At 38.4% G+C, this 15,184-nt stretch overlaps 1 protein-coding gene across 2 annotated transcripts in view; it reads right to left on the minus strand.

The window, feature by feature from the left end:
- Window positions 1-1,975: 1,975 nt before the first annotated feature.
- The window catches only part of DSN1 (DSN1 component of MIS12 kinetochore complex), a 93,191-nt gene continuing 79,982 nt past the window's right edge, over window positions 1,976-15,184 (minus strand). For both annotated transcript variants that reach the window (XM_053717917.1, XM_053717916.1), the window contains exons 7-10: window positions 10,642-10,713; window positions 3,324-3,471; window positions 2,288-2,375; window positions 1,976-2,202 (exon numbers count right to left, since the gene is read on the minus strand). In XM_053717917.1, the coding sequence (XP_053573892.1) occupies window positions 2,135-2,202; window positions 2,288-2,375; window positions 3,324-3,471; window positions 10,642-10,713 (376 nt within the window). In that variant the 3' untranslated portion in view covers window positions 1,976-2,134. The remainder of the gene's footprint in view (window positions 2,203-2,287; window positions 2,376-3,323; window positions 3,472-10,641; window positions 10,714-15,184) is intronic.

The raw sequence follows: 15,184 nt of genomic DNA on the forward strand, positions 1-15,184 counted from the left end.
TAAGATGAACATAACCCCAATGTTAAGCTTTATCAAAGAAAGGCTTAAGGCCTGGCAAAATTTACCACTTTCAATATCCGGCCGTTCAGCCTTAGTTAAAATGACCCTGCTCCCAAAACTGCTTTATATTTTACAGAATGTCCCTTTAATTTTATTTGAGAGAGACATACGCTCAATGAATTCATCAATTGGGCAGTTCGTATGACAGGGGAAGAGGCCTAAAATAAACCTTGCTAAACTAATGGTGCCAAGGGAGCTGGGAGGATTGGCACTTCCGAACTTAAGATTTTATAATCTTTGCTTTTTGGCCCGCATAATAGCAGATTGGTTTTCTACTAAGAACTATGTCTTAAATAATGACCTTGAATTTAATATATGTGACCCATATTCTCCAATAGCTCTTGCACACACGAGCCCTAAAGATCTCCCCAGAAATATAAAGGAGCTTAAATCTATTTCAAACCCGATTAAAGCTTGGTTCAAAATATCTAAATCCCTCTCTATAAGCCCTATGGGGTCAAAACATCTTGCCCTAACTAGAAACCCGAACTTCCAACCAGGATTGGATTCAGTTATCTTTAATAGATGGCATAACAAGGGGCTGGACAGGGTTATTCACTTTGTCAATCAGGAGAGAAAATGTATTAAATCTTTTGAGGAGTTGAGACATGAATTCAATTTATTAAATAAAGATTTCTATGCATATTTACAGATAAGACACTATATTACAGAGCTTGTACACAAGATCGGATGGAACTGGACCTTGGGAAGCTTAGAAACCTGGTTAATGATAACTAAAAATTCTTCCATGTCTATTGCCCCATGTTACTACTCATTGAACCTTACCAAAGCAACCCCGATATTGGAAAAACTGGCCGGGTCCTGGGATACTTTAATCCCACACAGCAATATTGACTCAGAAATTATTTAATTGTCAATTAATAAAGTAACAAAAACAACATCCTCCTTCAATTGGCGTGATGCTCATTTAAAACTCTTGCATAGGGCATACTTCACCCCGGAAAGAGGCCCCAGAGTCCGTAATCATCAATTTAATAAATGTCCCAAATGTTCTTATTTTGCTGCTGACATAGTTCATATGTTCTGGCAATGTCCTAGAGTGAGCAATGTTTGGAGCAAGCTGGAATACTGGCTTAAAAGTAAACTTAAAATTGAACAAATACCTCTCTCCCTGTTCCAGATTGTATTCTGTCTGAAATCTGGAATAGGGCGACAGCCTAACGAGAAACTAGTTAATCTATCTATCTTAGCCACCAGATATCTGCTCTGCCAGAAATGGAAAATGAGGTCGGTGCCAACCATTGTTGAAATCAGGGATCATTTAAAGAAACAATATGTTTTAGAACAGAAAAATACTAACATAGACAATGAACCTGATGTAAAGAAATTTTTTGACAAATGGGCACCATTTATTAAGATTTTCCCTGAGAGAGAAATCGATTACTTAATCTCCCCATTTAAGAATTCGGAATTAGTGGTGTTGGGTATGTGGTGAGTTGGGGAGGGAATGAGAGATCCGGGATTTTCTTTTTTCCTTTTTTTTTTTTTTCTCTTTTTCTTTTTTTCCTTTTCCCTCTTCTTTTTTCCTTAATCTTTATAAATAAAACACTCCAACAATGAGTAATAAAAAGTTAGGCAGACGGCTTAGGTTTTATCAATTATGCACATGATGGGTAATATGTCATTTTGGTTAATAATCATTTTCTCTCCATTGTTTTTCTTTTTTTGTCTGTTGGTTGTTTATGAACTCTAAAATCATGGCTTCTTGTTTTCATGGAACTTGTACTCATTGTTGGACATAAATAAATGGTTTAAAAAAAAAAAATTGCATCCTCTATCTGAATCACAAAAGAAAAAAAATTTGGGTTCAGTGTCCCTTTAAGGACTAAATACATACAAGCTAACACACATGAAGGCATTAAATCTGCACATTTAGCCATAAAATAATCCAATATGATTATTATACCAAGTTTATTCATAAGTTTAAAATACACAAAAGCAGTTAAAATTATTAACGTACACAATAATATTTACATTACATACAAATAAAGTTTAGGGGCGGGGGATCGGTAAGCTGCTACACTAAGTCGGACAAATATCAACTCGTAAGATTTTATTTTTGTGGCATTCTGAGAAATTTCCGAAAAGGAGAATCTTCCAGGTGCTTGAAAGATCTGGAATCTACAATGAAGAAAGAAACAAAATTAGTGACAGCAGATATAAATTGTACATCTAAACACATAGCAAGGCATATATACAGACTTACTAAGTTGTGCTGACATTTTCTGCAAGTGCTGAGAGCTATCTCCTAAAAAGGAATTCAGCAACTGGATCGATTCCTGGAGTTCATCCAACTGAAAAGAATAGATTTTTTTAAAAAAGATAAGCTTCTTATCTATACAATTCAAAATTATGCAGCATTAACTAAAAAAATAATACTATTAAACATAACCTACAGTGCACAGGTATGTACTAGAGGGAGAGAGCGAGCGAGAAAAAAAAGGAGAGAGAGCGAGCGAGAAAAAAAAAGGAGAGGGAGAGCGAGAAAAAAAAGGAGAGAGAGGGAGAGCGAGAAAAAAAAGGAGAGAGAGGGAGAGCGAGAAAAAAAAGAGGAGAGAGAGAGAGAGCGAGAAAAAAAAAAAGAAGAGAGCGCAAGAAAAAAAAAAAAAGAAGGACAGTCAAATCAAAATTAAAAAAAACTTTCATGATTCAGATAGGGCATGTAGTTTTAGAAAACTTTCCAATTTACTTTTAACATAAAATTTGCTTTGTTCTCTTGATATTCTTAGTTATAAGCTAAACCTAGGTAGGCTCATATGCTAATTTCTAAGCCCCTTGAAGGCTGCCTCTTATCTGAATGCATTTAACAGGTTTTTTACAGCTAGAGGGCGTTAGTTCATGTGTGTCATATAGATAACATTGTGCTCACGCGTGTGAAATTATTTAAGACAGCACTAATTGCCTGAAAAACAAGTTTGTCAAAAGATCTGAGATAAGGGGGCAATCTGCAGAGGCTTAGATACAAAGTAATCACAGAGGTAAAAAACTATATTAATATAACCTTGTTGTTAGGCAAAACTGGGGAATGGGTAATTAAAGGATTATCTTTTTAATCAAAAAACAATTCTGGAATAGACTGTCTCTTTAAGAACTACAAGCTAACTAAAAGTGTAACTGAAAAGGCCAGAAAGGCCTGAAGAAAAAGAGCAGGGCCCATTTCTAAAAAATAAAACTTCCTGTGTGTCTGCAGCTACATAACCCGTCTTGTCTGAATAAAATTTTATTTGTCATAAATGACTTACCACAATTTCCATACAGTCAAATACTTCCCCCTGCTGGTTTAATATTCGTCTATAATCAGGCTTGCTGTGAATAACCTTATCCTGAGAAGTCTGTATATAACATTCACTGGTAGTTGGAACTTGCGTGGTTTTGGATTCCTCAAGCTGCCTAAAACAAACAAAAACAATTTATGCTTACCAGATAAATTCCAGATTCCAGAGTCCACGGCTTCATTCCTTAATGTTGGGAAATACACCCCATCCAAAGGCTTAAATATCCCTCCCACTTCCTCATTACCCCAGTCATTCTGCCGAGGGAACAAGGAAAAAGTAGGAGAAACATTAGAATATAAATGGTGCCATAAGAATAAAATAAATAGGGGACCGCCCATAGATAAAAAAAAAAAAAAAATGTGCGGGGGCTGTTGACTCTCCCTATCCGGAAGGAAAGGAATTTATCTAGAAAGCATAAATTATGTATTCCTTCCTAAGATAGGGAGAGAGTCCACGGCTTCATTCCTTACTGTTGGGAAAACTATATCCAAGCTCCAGACACTGAATTAATTAAGTGAGGGAACAAAAAGGAAGAGGCGGACCCTATTCTGAGGGCACCCCAGCCTGCAAAACTTTTCCCATGGAGTTATTTAGGAGTTTGCACTGATTGGCTAAATTGCATGTCTGTCAAAAGCACTAAGATAAGGGGGCAGTCTGCAGAAACTTAGATACAAGGTAATTACAGAGTTAAAAAGTATATAAATGTGTTGGTTATGTAAAACTGGGGAACGGGTAATTAAGGGATTATCAATCTTTTTAAACAACAATAATTCTGGTGTAGACTGTCTGTTTAACCAAAAAGATAGGGAATTCGAAGTAGCCTTCTGCCCCTTACACTTCCCCCGAATAGACAACAAACAGAGAGGAAGATTGTCTAAACTCCTTAGTAGCCTGAAGATAGAACTTTAAGGCACGAACCACATCCAAATTGTGAAGTAAGTGTTCCTTTGATGAAGAAGGATTAGGACACAAGGAAAGAACCACAATCTCCTGATTGCTGTTGCGATCGGACACAACCTTAGGAAGAAAAGCTGATTTAGTACGTAAAACTGCCTTATCTGCATGAAAAAAAAAAAAAAAAAAAATCAGATAAGAGGGCTCACTTTGCAAAGCAGAGATCTTTCTGCTTCTATAGTCTAATACGTGAGAGCGGTCCCACCTGCTGTATACTTATGGAGCTGTGCTCGCTCTCATGCAGACTATTTTTTTGCGCACGCTCAATAGCACCCTCTGCTTGTAATTTCATTTGATCAATTTTTTTGCACGCAGCTATCGTGAATGCGCATCTACACATACAGAGGGAATTCTGCCGCATTCGTGCTTTAACCCGGAGGCGTAGATAGACCAGTTAGAGACGCCACTTGGGGACCAATGAATATGATCTAGCGGTATTAGTCACCACACATCCACACAAAAAAAAAAATTATAAAAAGGAAATTTATTCTTACCTGATAAATTTGTTTCTTTTACAATACGATGAGTCCAGAGATTTCATCCTTACATGTGGGATATTGCCTCCCGGTCAGCAGGAGGAGGCAAAGAGCACCACAGCAGAGATTCCCACTCCCGTCATTCGACCGAAGTTAGGAAGAGAAAGGAAAAGCCAAGGTGCAGAGGTGACTGAAGTTTAACAAAATTAAAAACCTGTCTTAGAAAAACAGGGCGGGCCGTGGACTCATCGTATCGTAAAAGAAACAAATTTATCAGGTAAGAATAAATTTCCTTTTCTTTTACAAGATACGATGAGTCCACGGATTTCATCCTTACTTATGGGATATAATTCCAAAGCTATAGGACATGGATGAAACGGGAGGGAAAAGACAGGGAACCGAAACGGAAGGCACCACTGCTTGAAGAACCTTCCTCCCAAAAAAACAGCCTCAGACGAGGCAAAAGCATCAAATTTGTAAAAGTTGGAAAAAGTGTGAAGAGACAACCAAATTGCAGCTTTGCAAATCTGTTCAACAAAAGCATCATTTTTGAATGCCCATGAGGAAGCCACAGCAGACTCAAATGCAAAACTGATGATACTCTTCAGCCAAAAAGAAAGAGGGGTAGCCGCAGCTTTCTGACCCCTACGTTTACCTGGAAAAACGACAAACCAGGAAGACTACTGACGAAAATCCGTAGGCGCCTGTAAGTAGAACTTCAAGGCACAGACCACGTCCAAATTATGAAACAGACGTTCCTTCTTAGAAAAAGGATTAGGACCATACAGGCAGCTCCCGGTCGGCATGTCTACTGTAACCGCATGTGAAAAAAAACAAAAACCTTTCTCCTAGGACTAACTAATACACAAAGTACCCCTGCACATTTAAACAGCCGTACAGACATCTCCTATCCCGGTTGTCATGCTTTCTTTTGAAACCGCCGGGAGATGTGATAGATTGCCGCCATAAGACGTATGAGTTAAAGTCAGAAGTGGTAAAACATACCCGCCTAGGGAAATATCAGTCTCACAGGGGGGCATGTTTTAATATAATCGCCGGGAGAACGTTACTGTCTCTATAGAGGTCTCCCTAAAGAGTCTAAGCTCAAACGTGGCATAGTTAGGCATGACATTCTGACCCCTACGTTGAACAATTTGCTGTCTATAATTGCCTCCTATGAAAGGAGAACTCATACCTGAGGAAAGAGTCCATATGTTTTCTAAGGGCTTCCCATTTCCAATGTGAGTGGCCAACTTCTACTGAGTCCTGTTCTTTCTCCATGCCCATTCATAAAAAATATGTCACTTACCTCCATCTGCCGACAGCAAAGGCAGCTCCCAGGCGTGTGAAGTCCTACTGCTTACATGGACCTGAGGATGACAAGCAAAATACCGAGTAATATCCCTCAGATATTTCCCCTAGATAGGGCAGCAACAGCAGATGGGAGGCGCAGTGAGAATTATGTCCCACAAGTTCCCAGTGCTTTAAAGCCACCAAATGCTTCTCTTTTTACTGAAGAAACTGATCTGGTCTAGGCTACACCCCAGAACAAAGCAGCACTATCAGCACTACTTTTAAAATAAACTCTTGATTGAAGAATCTATAACTAACACCTCACTTTACCTCTTCCTATCACTAACACAGGCAAAGAGAATGACTGGGGTGGGAGGGAAGGGAGGAGATATATATATATATATATATATATATACATATACACATATACACACACACACAGCTCTGCTGTGGTGCTCTTTGCTTCCTCCTGCTGACCAGGAGGCGATATCCCACAAGGATGAAATCCGTGGACTCATCGTATCTTGTAAAAGAAATTCATGCAGGCGGAGGAACAAGTTTAGCAGCTTGAAAGGTACAAAATGATTTATAAAACGTTTAAAAAAAAAGGATGAATATTAAGTTATTTTTTAAAGTATTTTCATGACACACAGCGATTTAGTATACTTTACTTTCACTATAAACAAAGGACTGCACATCTGGAAGCTCAGCCAGTCTCTTGTGCAATAAAACCAACAGGGCCAAAATCTGTCCCCTCAAGAAAATAGCAGAAAGGCCCTTCACTAGCCCATCCTGGAGAAAAGAGAAGATACAACCGTAACTCTCTGCCAGGAAAAACCACGCTCTTCACACCAGAATAAGTAGGTCCTCCACACCTTGTGGTAGATATGCCAAGTAGCTGGTTTACGAGCTTGAATAAGAGTATCAATGACACTCCCAGAGAAACATCTCTTGGCTAAGACTAAGTATTTAATCTCCACGATGATGAACAAATGGACCTTGTATCAGCAGGTCTCTGCGACAAGGTAACTTCCACAGAGGAGAAGAGGACATCCCCACTAGATCTGCGAACCATGTCCTTCGCGGCAACGATGGATCAATCAGGATTACTGATACCCGCTCCTACTTGATGCGGGCCACCACTCGAGGAAGAAGCGGTAATGGGAGGAAAAAGATATGAGTTTGACCCTCCAGGGCACTGCTAGTGCATCTATTAGATCCGCTTGGGGATCCCTCGACCTCTACCTGTACCTGGGTAGCTTAGTATTGAGACGGGATGCCATGAGATGTATCTCCGGCGTCCCCCACTTGCTGCATATCTCTGCAAACACCTCGGGATGGAGAGACCATTCCCCTGGATGGAAGGATTGCCTACTGAGAAAATCCGCCTCCCAGTTGTCCGCACCCGGAATGTGGATCGCTGACAGCGAACAGCTGTGGGCCTCCACCCACTACAGAATCTGAGAAACTTCCTTCATCGCCAAGGAACTTCTCGTTCCCCCTGATGGTTGATGTAAGCCACCGATGTTATATTGTCTGAATGGAATTTGATAAAAGTGTGACAAACCCAGAGGTGGCCAAGCCTTCAAGGCCTTGAAGATTGCCCATAGTTCCAAAATAATGATAAGGAGGGAGGACGCCTCACGAGTCCACAATTCCTGTGCCTTCCTGGCACCCCAAACAGCTCCCCATCCTGATAGGCTTGCGTGCGTAGTCACAATCTCCCAGGATGGTCTTAAAGGTACAGTCTACAATAGAATTGTTATTGTTTTAAAAGATAGATGATCCCTTTATTACCCATTCCCCAGTTTTGCATAACCAACACAATTATATTAATATACTTTTACCTCTGTGATTACCTTGTATCTAAGAACCTTCTTCCAGCCCCTTGATCACATGACTGACTGTTTATTATCTATTGTCTTGCATTTAGCATTGTGTTGCGCTAAATCTTAAATAACTTTCTGTGCCTGAACACAGTGTTATCTATATGGCCCACGTGTACTTTCAGTCTCTTTGTGTTGAAAAGAAATTTAAAAGCATGTGATAAGGGGCAGCCCTCAAGGGCTTAGAAATTAGTATATGAGCCTACCTAGGTTTAGTTTAAACTAAGAATACCAAGAGAAAAAAGTAAATTTGATGATAAAAGTAAATCGAAAAGTTGATTAAAATTACATGTCCTATCTGAATAATGAAAGTTTAAATTTTGACTAGACTGTCCCTTTAAGAAGCATGTCCCTCTGGACAGATAATTTGGACAGAGCCACCAAGAGAGTGATTCTCTCGACCGGCTGTCTAATACAATCTGTTGAGACAGATCTGAATGATCACCGTTCCACTGCATCAGCATGCACAGTTGTAAGAGGTCTGAGACGGAACCTGGCAAAAAGGAATGATATCCATGCAGGACACCATGAGACCAATCACCTCCATACACCGAGCCACAGAGGGACTCAAGGAGGTCCGGAGAGTAATGCATGCCGATGTTAGCTTGCAACGTCTCTGGTCTTTTAGAAATATCCTCATGGATATGGAGTCTATTATAGTAACCAGGAATTCTACCCTGGTACTTGGGATAAGAGAACTGTTTTCCAAGTTTATCTTCCATCCATGTGATCGAAGAAGACTGAAAAGGGACTCCGAGAATTCTTCCACAAGACGAAAGGATGGTGCTTGCACCATAATATCGTCCAAGTATGGGGCTACTGCAATACCCTGGAGTTCTGGCAACGGCTAGAAGAGCCCCCAGAACCTTCGTAAAAAGATTCTTGGAGCAGTAGCTAGGCCAAACAGAAGGGCAATGAACTGGAAGTGCTGGTCCAGGAATGCAAACCTCAGGAACTGGAAGTGTTCCCTGTGGATTGGAACATGAAGGTAAGCGTCCTTCAGATCTATAGTGGTCATAAACTGGCCTTCCTGAATTAAAGGACGGATGGACCTTATCGTCTCCATCTTGAAGGAAGGGACACTAAGAAATTTGTTTAAGCACTTTAGGTCTAGAATTGGGCGGAAAGTTCCCTCCTTCTTTGGGACCACAAAAAGGTTTGAATAAAACCCCAACTTCGATAGGCACCGGGACAACTCCTGAGGATAGATCCTGAACGCACCCTAGAAAGGCATCCCTCGTTTCTGGTCAGGTAGACAGATTCGAGAGAAGGAATCTGCACCTTGACGGATGAGATTTGAAGCCTAGCTTGTATCCCTGAGATTACACCTATAGGACCCATGGTTCCTGTACGTCCTTGAACCAGGCGTCTGAAAAAAAGGAGACAGTCTGCCCCCTACACAATCCGATCCCGGATTGGGGGTCGCCCATTCATGCTTGGATTTATTCCAGGACTAAGCCAGCTTCCAAGTACTCGTGTTGTTCGGGCTTGGAGGATTGTTTTCGTTGGGATTTGTCAGAATGAAAGTTAGAAGATTGTCGTCCCTTACGCTTGTTCTTATCTTGCGGTAGGAAGGCACCCTGGTCTTCGGTAACCATAGAAATAATGGAGTCCAGGCCTGGACCAAATAAAATCTTTCCCTTTAAGGAAAGAGAAAGGAGTCTGGACTTAGAAGTCATATCCGCAGACCAAGACTTCAACCAGAGCGCCCGCTCCTAACGTGACGAAAGGCAAAGAATGACTGGGGTAATGAAGAAGTGGGAGGGATATTCAAGCCTTTGGCTGGGGTTTCTTTGCCTCCTCCTAGTGGCCAGGTATTGTATTTCTCAACAGTAAGGAATGAAGTTGTGGACTCTTCCTATTTTAGGAAGGAAATAGGAGTCTTTTAATATTACATTTTACAATTTACATAGTAAAGAAATATAGATTTAATAGCTTTGTAAAACAGAAAGATCATGGCTAACTATCCAATAATCCAAACCTCTCCAACTCCTATATCATATTCTGAAATACATGTTAAAAATTGAATATTGCAGTGGTTAAACAGTTAAACGCAAACAACTGGGCAATAATAAATGCTAAAACATTTTATTTGTTCACCTGTATGTCTCTTTAACTGCTACAGTTTCAAGAAAAGAGAAACTAGTTTCCTGAATTTTTGTTTCCCCAAGTGTAAACTTTTTCATATAAAAAAAAACGTGCAAGTACCTTAATCCTTGCTAAGCAATGGATCCTAAGACAAAATTTTAGGAATCTAAGGACACTCCCCCAACATACATATTTATTCAGTTCTAGCACAAACATTTAACCCAGGCCACTACCAGAAGGAACATGCTGTTTGCCCAGCTTCACCTACAAATTTGCAAACAAGAACAAATTAGTTGGATGAGACACAAAAATTAATCTGAACTTCCAAGAAATTGTAGTGGATGAGTAATACAATGATCCCCCCTCTCCCAATATCTACCAATGAGTGGGCTAGTAGCTTTTGCTCTCCTAATTAATGACATACAGTAGAACTAGTGTTATTTTTCAACCCCTGCTAACACACGTAAGAGAAATAGATACAGTATTACTAATACTATACCAACATTTCCAATCAAGTTGCATCACAAATATAACATTACCATTACTAACATACAGAATAAAAAAAAACTTCTGTAGATCACGGCTAACCTGGATATCTCTTCAGCTTTTGCCTTGTAATCCTCTAAAAGCTGATCCCAGTTTTCACACTCTGTGGAAAATCTGTAATAAAAACAAAATAGAAATGGATTTGTCAACCAATTTCACAGAGAGCTCTACAAAGCCAAGGGTTTTTATAACCAAAGATGTACTTTTTAAAAAAAAAAATATTTTTTTTAACTTGAACACTGTTTTCATATTTACTTTGTTCCCTTGGTATCCTTTGTTGATAAAAGATATGCACTTATCATACACTACCAGGGGTGGTCTCGTAAATAATAGCTTTAAAGTGAAAGTAAATCCTAACATTTTACAAACGCTAGGATTTACTATTGAAACAAATAAAGGGCACTTTCATTCATGAAGTATAAGATACTTCATGTAGAAAGCTCCTTTATTTGATTCAATCGATTGTCGTTTATAGCTGCTACAGCAGCCCACGGCTAAAAATTTTTTGGCTAAGAGGTGACGTTTTCACCTTAGCCAATAGCCGTGCGGTAAATCCGGCTTGGTGCCCATGGGAGCCAGATTTACAGCGCAGCTATATGCTAAGAGGTGAAAACGTCACCTTAGCCAAATTTTTATTTAGCCGTGCTCTGCTGTAGAAGCTAAGAGCGGCGATCGATTGAATCAAATAAAAGGAGCTTTCTACATGAAGTATCTTATACTTCATGAATGAAAGTGCCCTTTATTTGTTTCAATAGTAAAGCCTAGCGTTTGTAAAACGCTAGAATTTAATTTAACTATGTGGTTAATTCCTTTGCAGGCAAGAAAACAGTGGAAGAATAAAATGCTATAACACATACCTTTTTCTTTGTGCTTTCGTATCCTTTTAAATTGTGTATTAAACAATTTAAAAGTGAATATAAAAAAATGTATATATCTATTTCCTTATGTCTATCTATCTAGATATAGATCCCTATCTATATATCTCCATATCCCTGTAACTCACGTATCTCTCTGTTAAGTGTGTCTGTCTGTAGAAGCCAATTTGCTTGAAATCAGCTTCTGCACACAGTGAACTAAATTCCTGACACACTTCTATGTAAAATTTGATCCTGGCTACAAGAAGATTGTTTTTTCAAAGAAGTGTGTGAGAAGTTCAGTCCGGTGAGGAAAGGGAGTAAGAAGCATTGTCACCGGTCCAATCTTGTGTTCATCAAAAGGGGGAGGCTGCAGGACGCCTTATAAGGTAGGACATTCCATGCCATTATGGAATGTCCCAACAACGTAAAGGGGTTAAATAGCCCATATTTATTTTGGTTTACACAGTCCCTTTAAAAAGGGATAGTAAAGTCCAAATGAAATGTTCATGATTCAGATAGGGCATACAATTTTAAACAACTTTCTAATTTACTTTTATCATTAAATTTGCTTTGCTCTCTTGGTATTCTTTGTTGAAAGCTAAACCTAGGCAGGCTCATATGCTAATTTCTAAGCCCTTGAAGGCCACCTCTTATCTAAATGCAGAGCTAGAGGGCGTTAGTTCATGTGTTTCATATAAATAACATTGTGGTCATGCACGTGGAGTTAGAGTCAGCACTAATTGCCTGAAATGCAAGTCTGTCAAAAGATCTGAGAAAAGGAGGCAGTCACCAGAAGTTTAGATACAAAGTAATCACAGAGGTAAAAATGATATTTCTATAACATGTTGGTTATGCAAACTGGGGGGTGGTAAATAAAAGGGATTATCTATCTTTTTAAACAATAAAATTTTTGGCGTTTAATATCCCCTTCAATTATCCATTAGTTTGGTTTAAATAGAATAACTAACAGGAATTGCAACAGATTAACATAACACCAGAGTTTGAAAAAAGCAAAAAGAGGTGCAGAGATCCTCAATAGGTTAACAAATCCACAAACTTTATTCAATAAAGGATAAAATCCATAGCACCAAAATACAAAACAGATAAAACCGAATGGCTTGACTAGTTTCGGCTTGTGGCCGTAATCATAAACCTGTTATACATCGGATCTAGGGTAGTTTAAAAAGGGTGTACTACTCAGGTATTGGTTGATTTGCAGGGAGGATAGAACCCTCCTCATTAACCCCTGACTCATCAGACTCACCGTTCATTTAAACAAGGTTATTACACAAATATATATATACAGATTGAACAAAATAGGGTTAAAATTCCACATTGTATAATTAATGTTGCGTAGCATGATGGATAGGGACTAGACACTTATCCGAATTCATAATATGACAAAATATACGTCATATAGAGAATCACAGGTATTTTGCATTTGTAATTAGAAAATCAAAATTATGTATACCCAGCCATATACATATAATGAAAGACAACAACATTATGGGATCACATCTGAGGTAAATAAATGAATGGAAAACTATAAATTCCTAAGATTCCCATGGTTTCAAAACAGATATATAAACCTACATGTGTCTACTTATAAGTTATTAGTATATTTATAACCCCCATGAATTGCTGAAGCTTTTTACCATATGCAGAGAGATTTCAAAATATAGATAAGTGCAAAGAGGGTACCCGACAGAGATAATACACATAAATATATATATAAGCAAAATATGTAAAGGGTATCGGTGTACGAGGACCGCACAACACACGGTACCCTAAAAGACAGAATAGTATAAATAGTATGGGATGATAGTTGTGGATAAGGATCTAATATGAAATGATACTGACAGATCATTTAAAGAGGTCAAATGGTAAGTGTGTACAAACCATACATCAGTGCCAGAGTTTGAACTATACTTAATCAAACTTCACCCAACACTTTCCTCATTTTCAGGATTAAATCTGGATTTGACACTAGATATGATAGGGCTTGCCACTGCCAATGTGCTAACCAAATAGCCATTGTTTGGTTTTAACAGAAAAAAAGATAAACTGCACATTATAAAGAAAGATGTTTGGCAGGGTTAGTCTTGTGAAGCATGCTGCCTGCACTCACACTCAGGAAGAGGGTGAAAAATAAAACTGCCAACATATATTTACTACACTTAAAGGGACATTAAACACCAAAAATGTTATTGTTAAAAACATAGATAACCCCTTTATTACCATTCCCCAGTTTTGCATAACCAACACAGTTATATTAATACACTTTTTACCTCTGTAATTACCTTGTATCTAAGCTTCTGCTGACTGCCTCTTTATCTCAGATCTTTTGACAGACTTGCATTTACGGCAATTAGTGCTGACTCTTAAATAACTTTGTCCGTGAGCACAGTGTTATCTATATGAAACACATGAACTAACACCCTCTAGCTGTGAAAACTGTCAAATGTATTCAGGTAAGAGGCGACCGTCAAGGGCTTAGGTAGGCTAATATGCGAATTTCTAGGGTTATCTTTCAACTAAGAATACCAAGAGAACAAAGCAAAGTTGTTAAACTTTCATGATTCAGATAGAGCATGTCATTTTAAATTTGGACTTTATTGTCCCTTTATTTAAAGGAACATGAAACCCAAAAATTCTTTCAGGATTCATATAAATTATACATTTTTAGTTGAATTCTTTTTTTTTTTTTTTTTTTTTTTGAAAACAAATATAAATCTTTATTAATTTTAGTGTTATACATTTTGCCACCATTATCATTAAGAGGCCTGTAACCCTCTTTTTTTATTAAAAACAAAACAAACAAAAAAAAACTCTTTCTTGGCCAACAGGTCTAACTGAAACACATACATGTAACAAATACTGTGTACAAAAAACAGGCCTGGTTTAAAACATAGAATTTACTACAGTACATGAAAGCAGAACCCGTACTTATTTCAACATGAACAAAGAAGCAGCATTGGTAATACAAGTACTTTAGGAGGACATTAATTTTTTTTTTTTTTTTTTTTTTTAAATATTTTTTATTGAGGTTTAAAAGAGAAGGCATACATGGAGTATGTAACGGTATAACACACTGACAGTGTTGGGATACAAATAACAAGCGACAATGCAGGTGAAGAACATACATTTCTGAGAAGAACTAAAGTAGATAACAATATATAGGTATTGTGCCTAATATTCTGCATACCTCCATCATGATAAGTGAGGCCACTTTTGGACCACTTCTCTGGATAATCAAGACAATGGAGGTTAATACCAATAAATAGGACCACTGTTGGATCCTGAACTTAAGAACCTCATTTAACTTTTTAGTGACTGTAAAATGTTCAAACCAAGGTGAGAATAGTATTAATAACTGTATTGAAATTACTATTCAAAGAGTAACAGTAGGTAAGAATGCGGCATTGGTAAGAGAAGCCGCGTAGTTAACCTCTGGACACAGTTAGGTGTTTCCAGAGTACATTAGTAAGAGGGGGAAGGGGGAGGAGGGGAGGAGGTTAGAAAAAATAAAAGGATTGTGAGAGCAGTATATAAAACTATTTAAATGTGAACCATGAATTTACCGTTGAAGATTATGCCTATTGGTGAGGAGCTGAGAACCATTCTTTGAAGGGGGAAAATAAGCCTTTGCTTCAAACCTGTATGCAGTTAATCATAGGCAGGGTATCTGAATTAATGCACCGGGCCTATTTATATGAGTATAACCATGT

The sequence above is a fragment of the Bombina bombina genome, chromosome 6 (assembly GCF_027579735.1).
Source record: "Bombina bombina isolate aBomBom1 chromosome 6, aBomBom1.pri, whole genome shotgun sequence".
Lineage (NCBI taxonomy): Eukaryota > Metazoa > Chordata > Amphibia > Anura > Bombinatoridae > Bombina > Bombina bombina.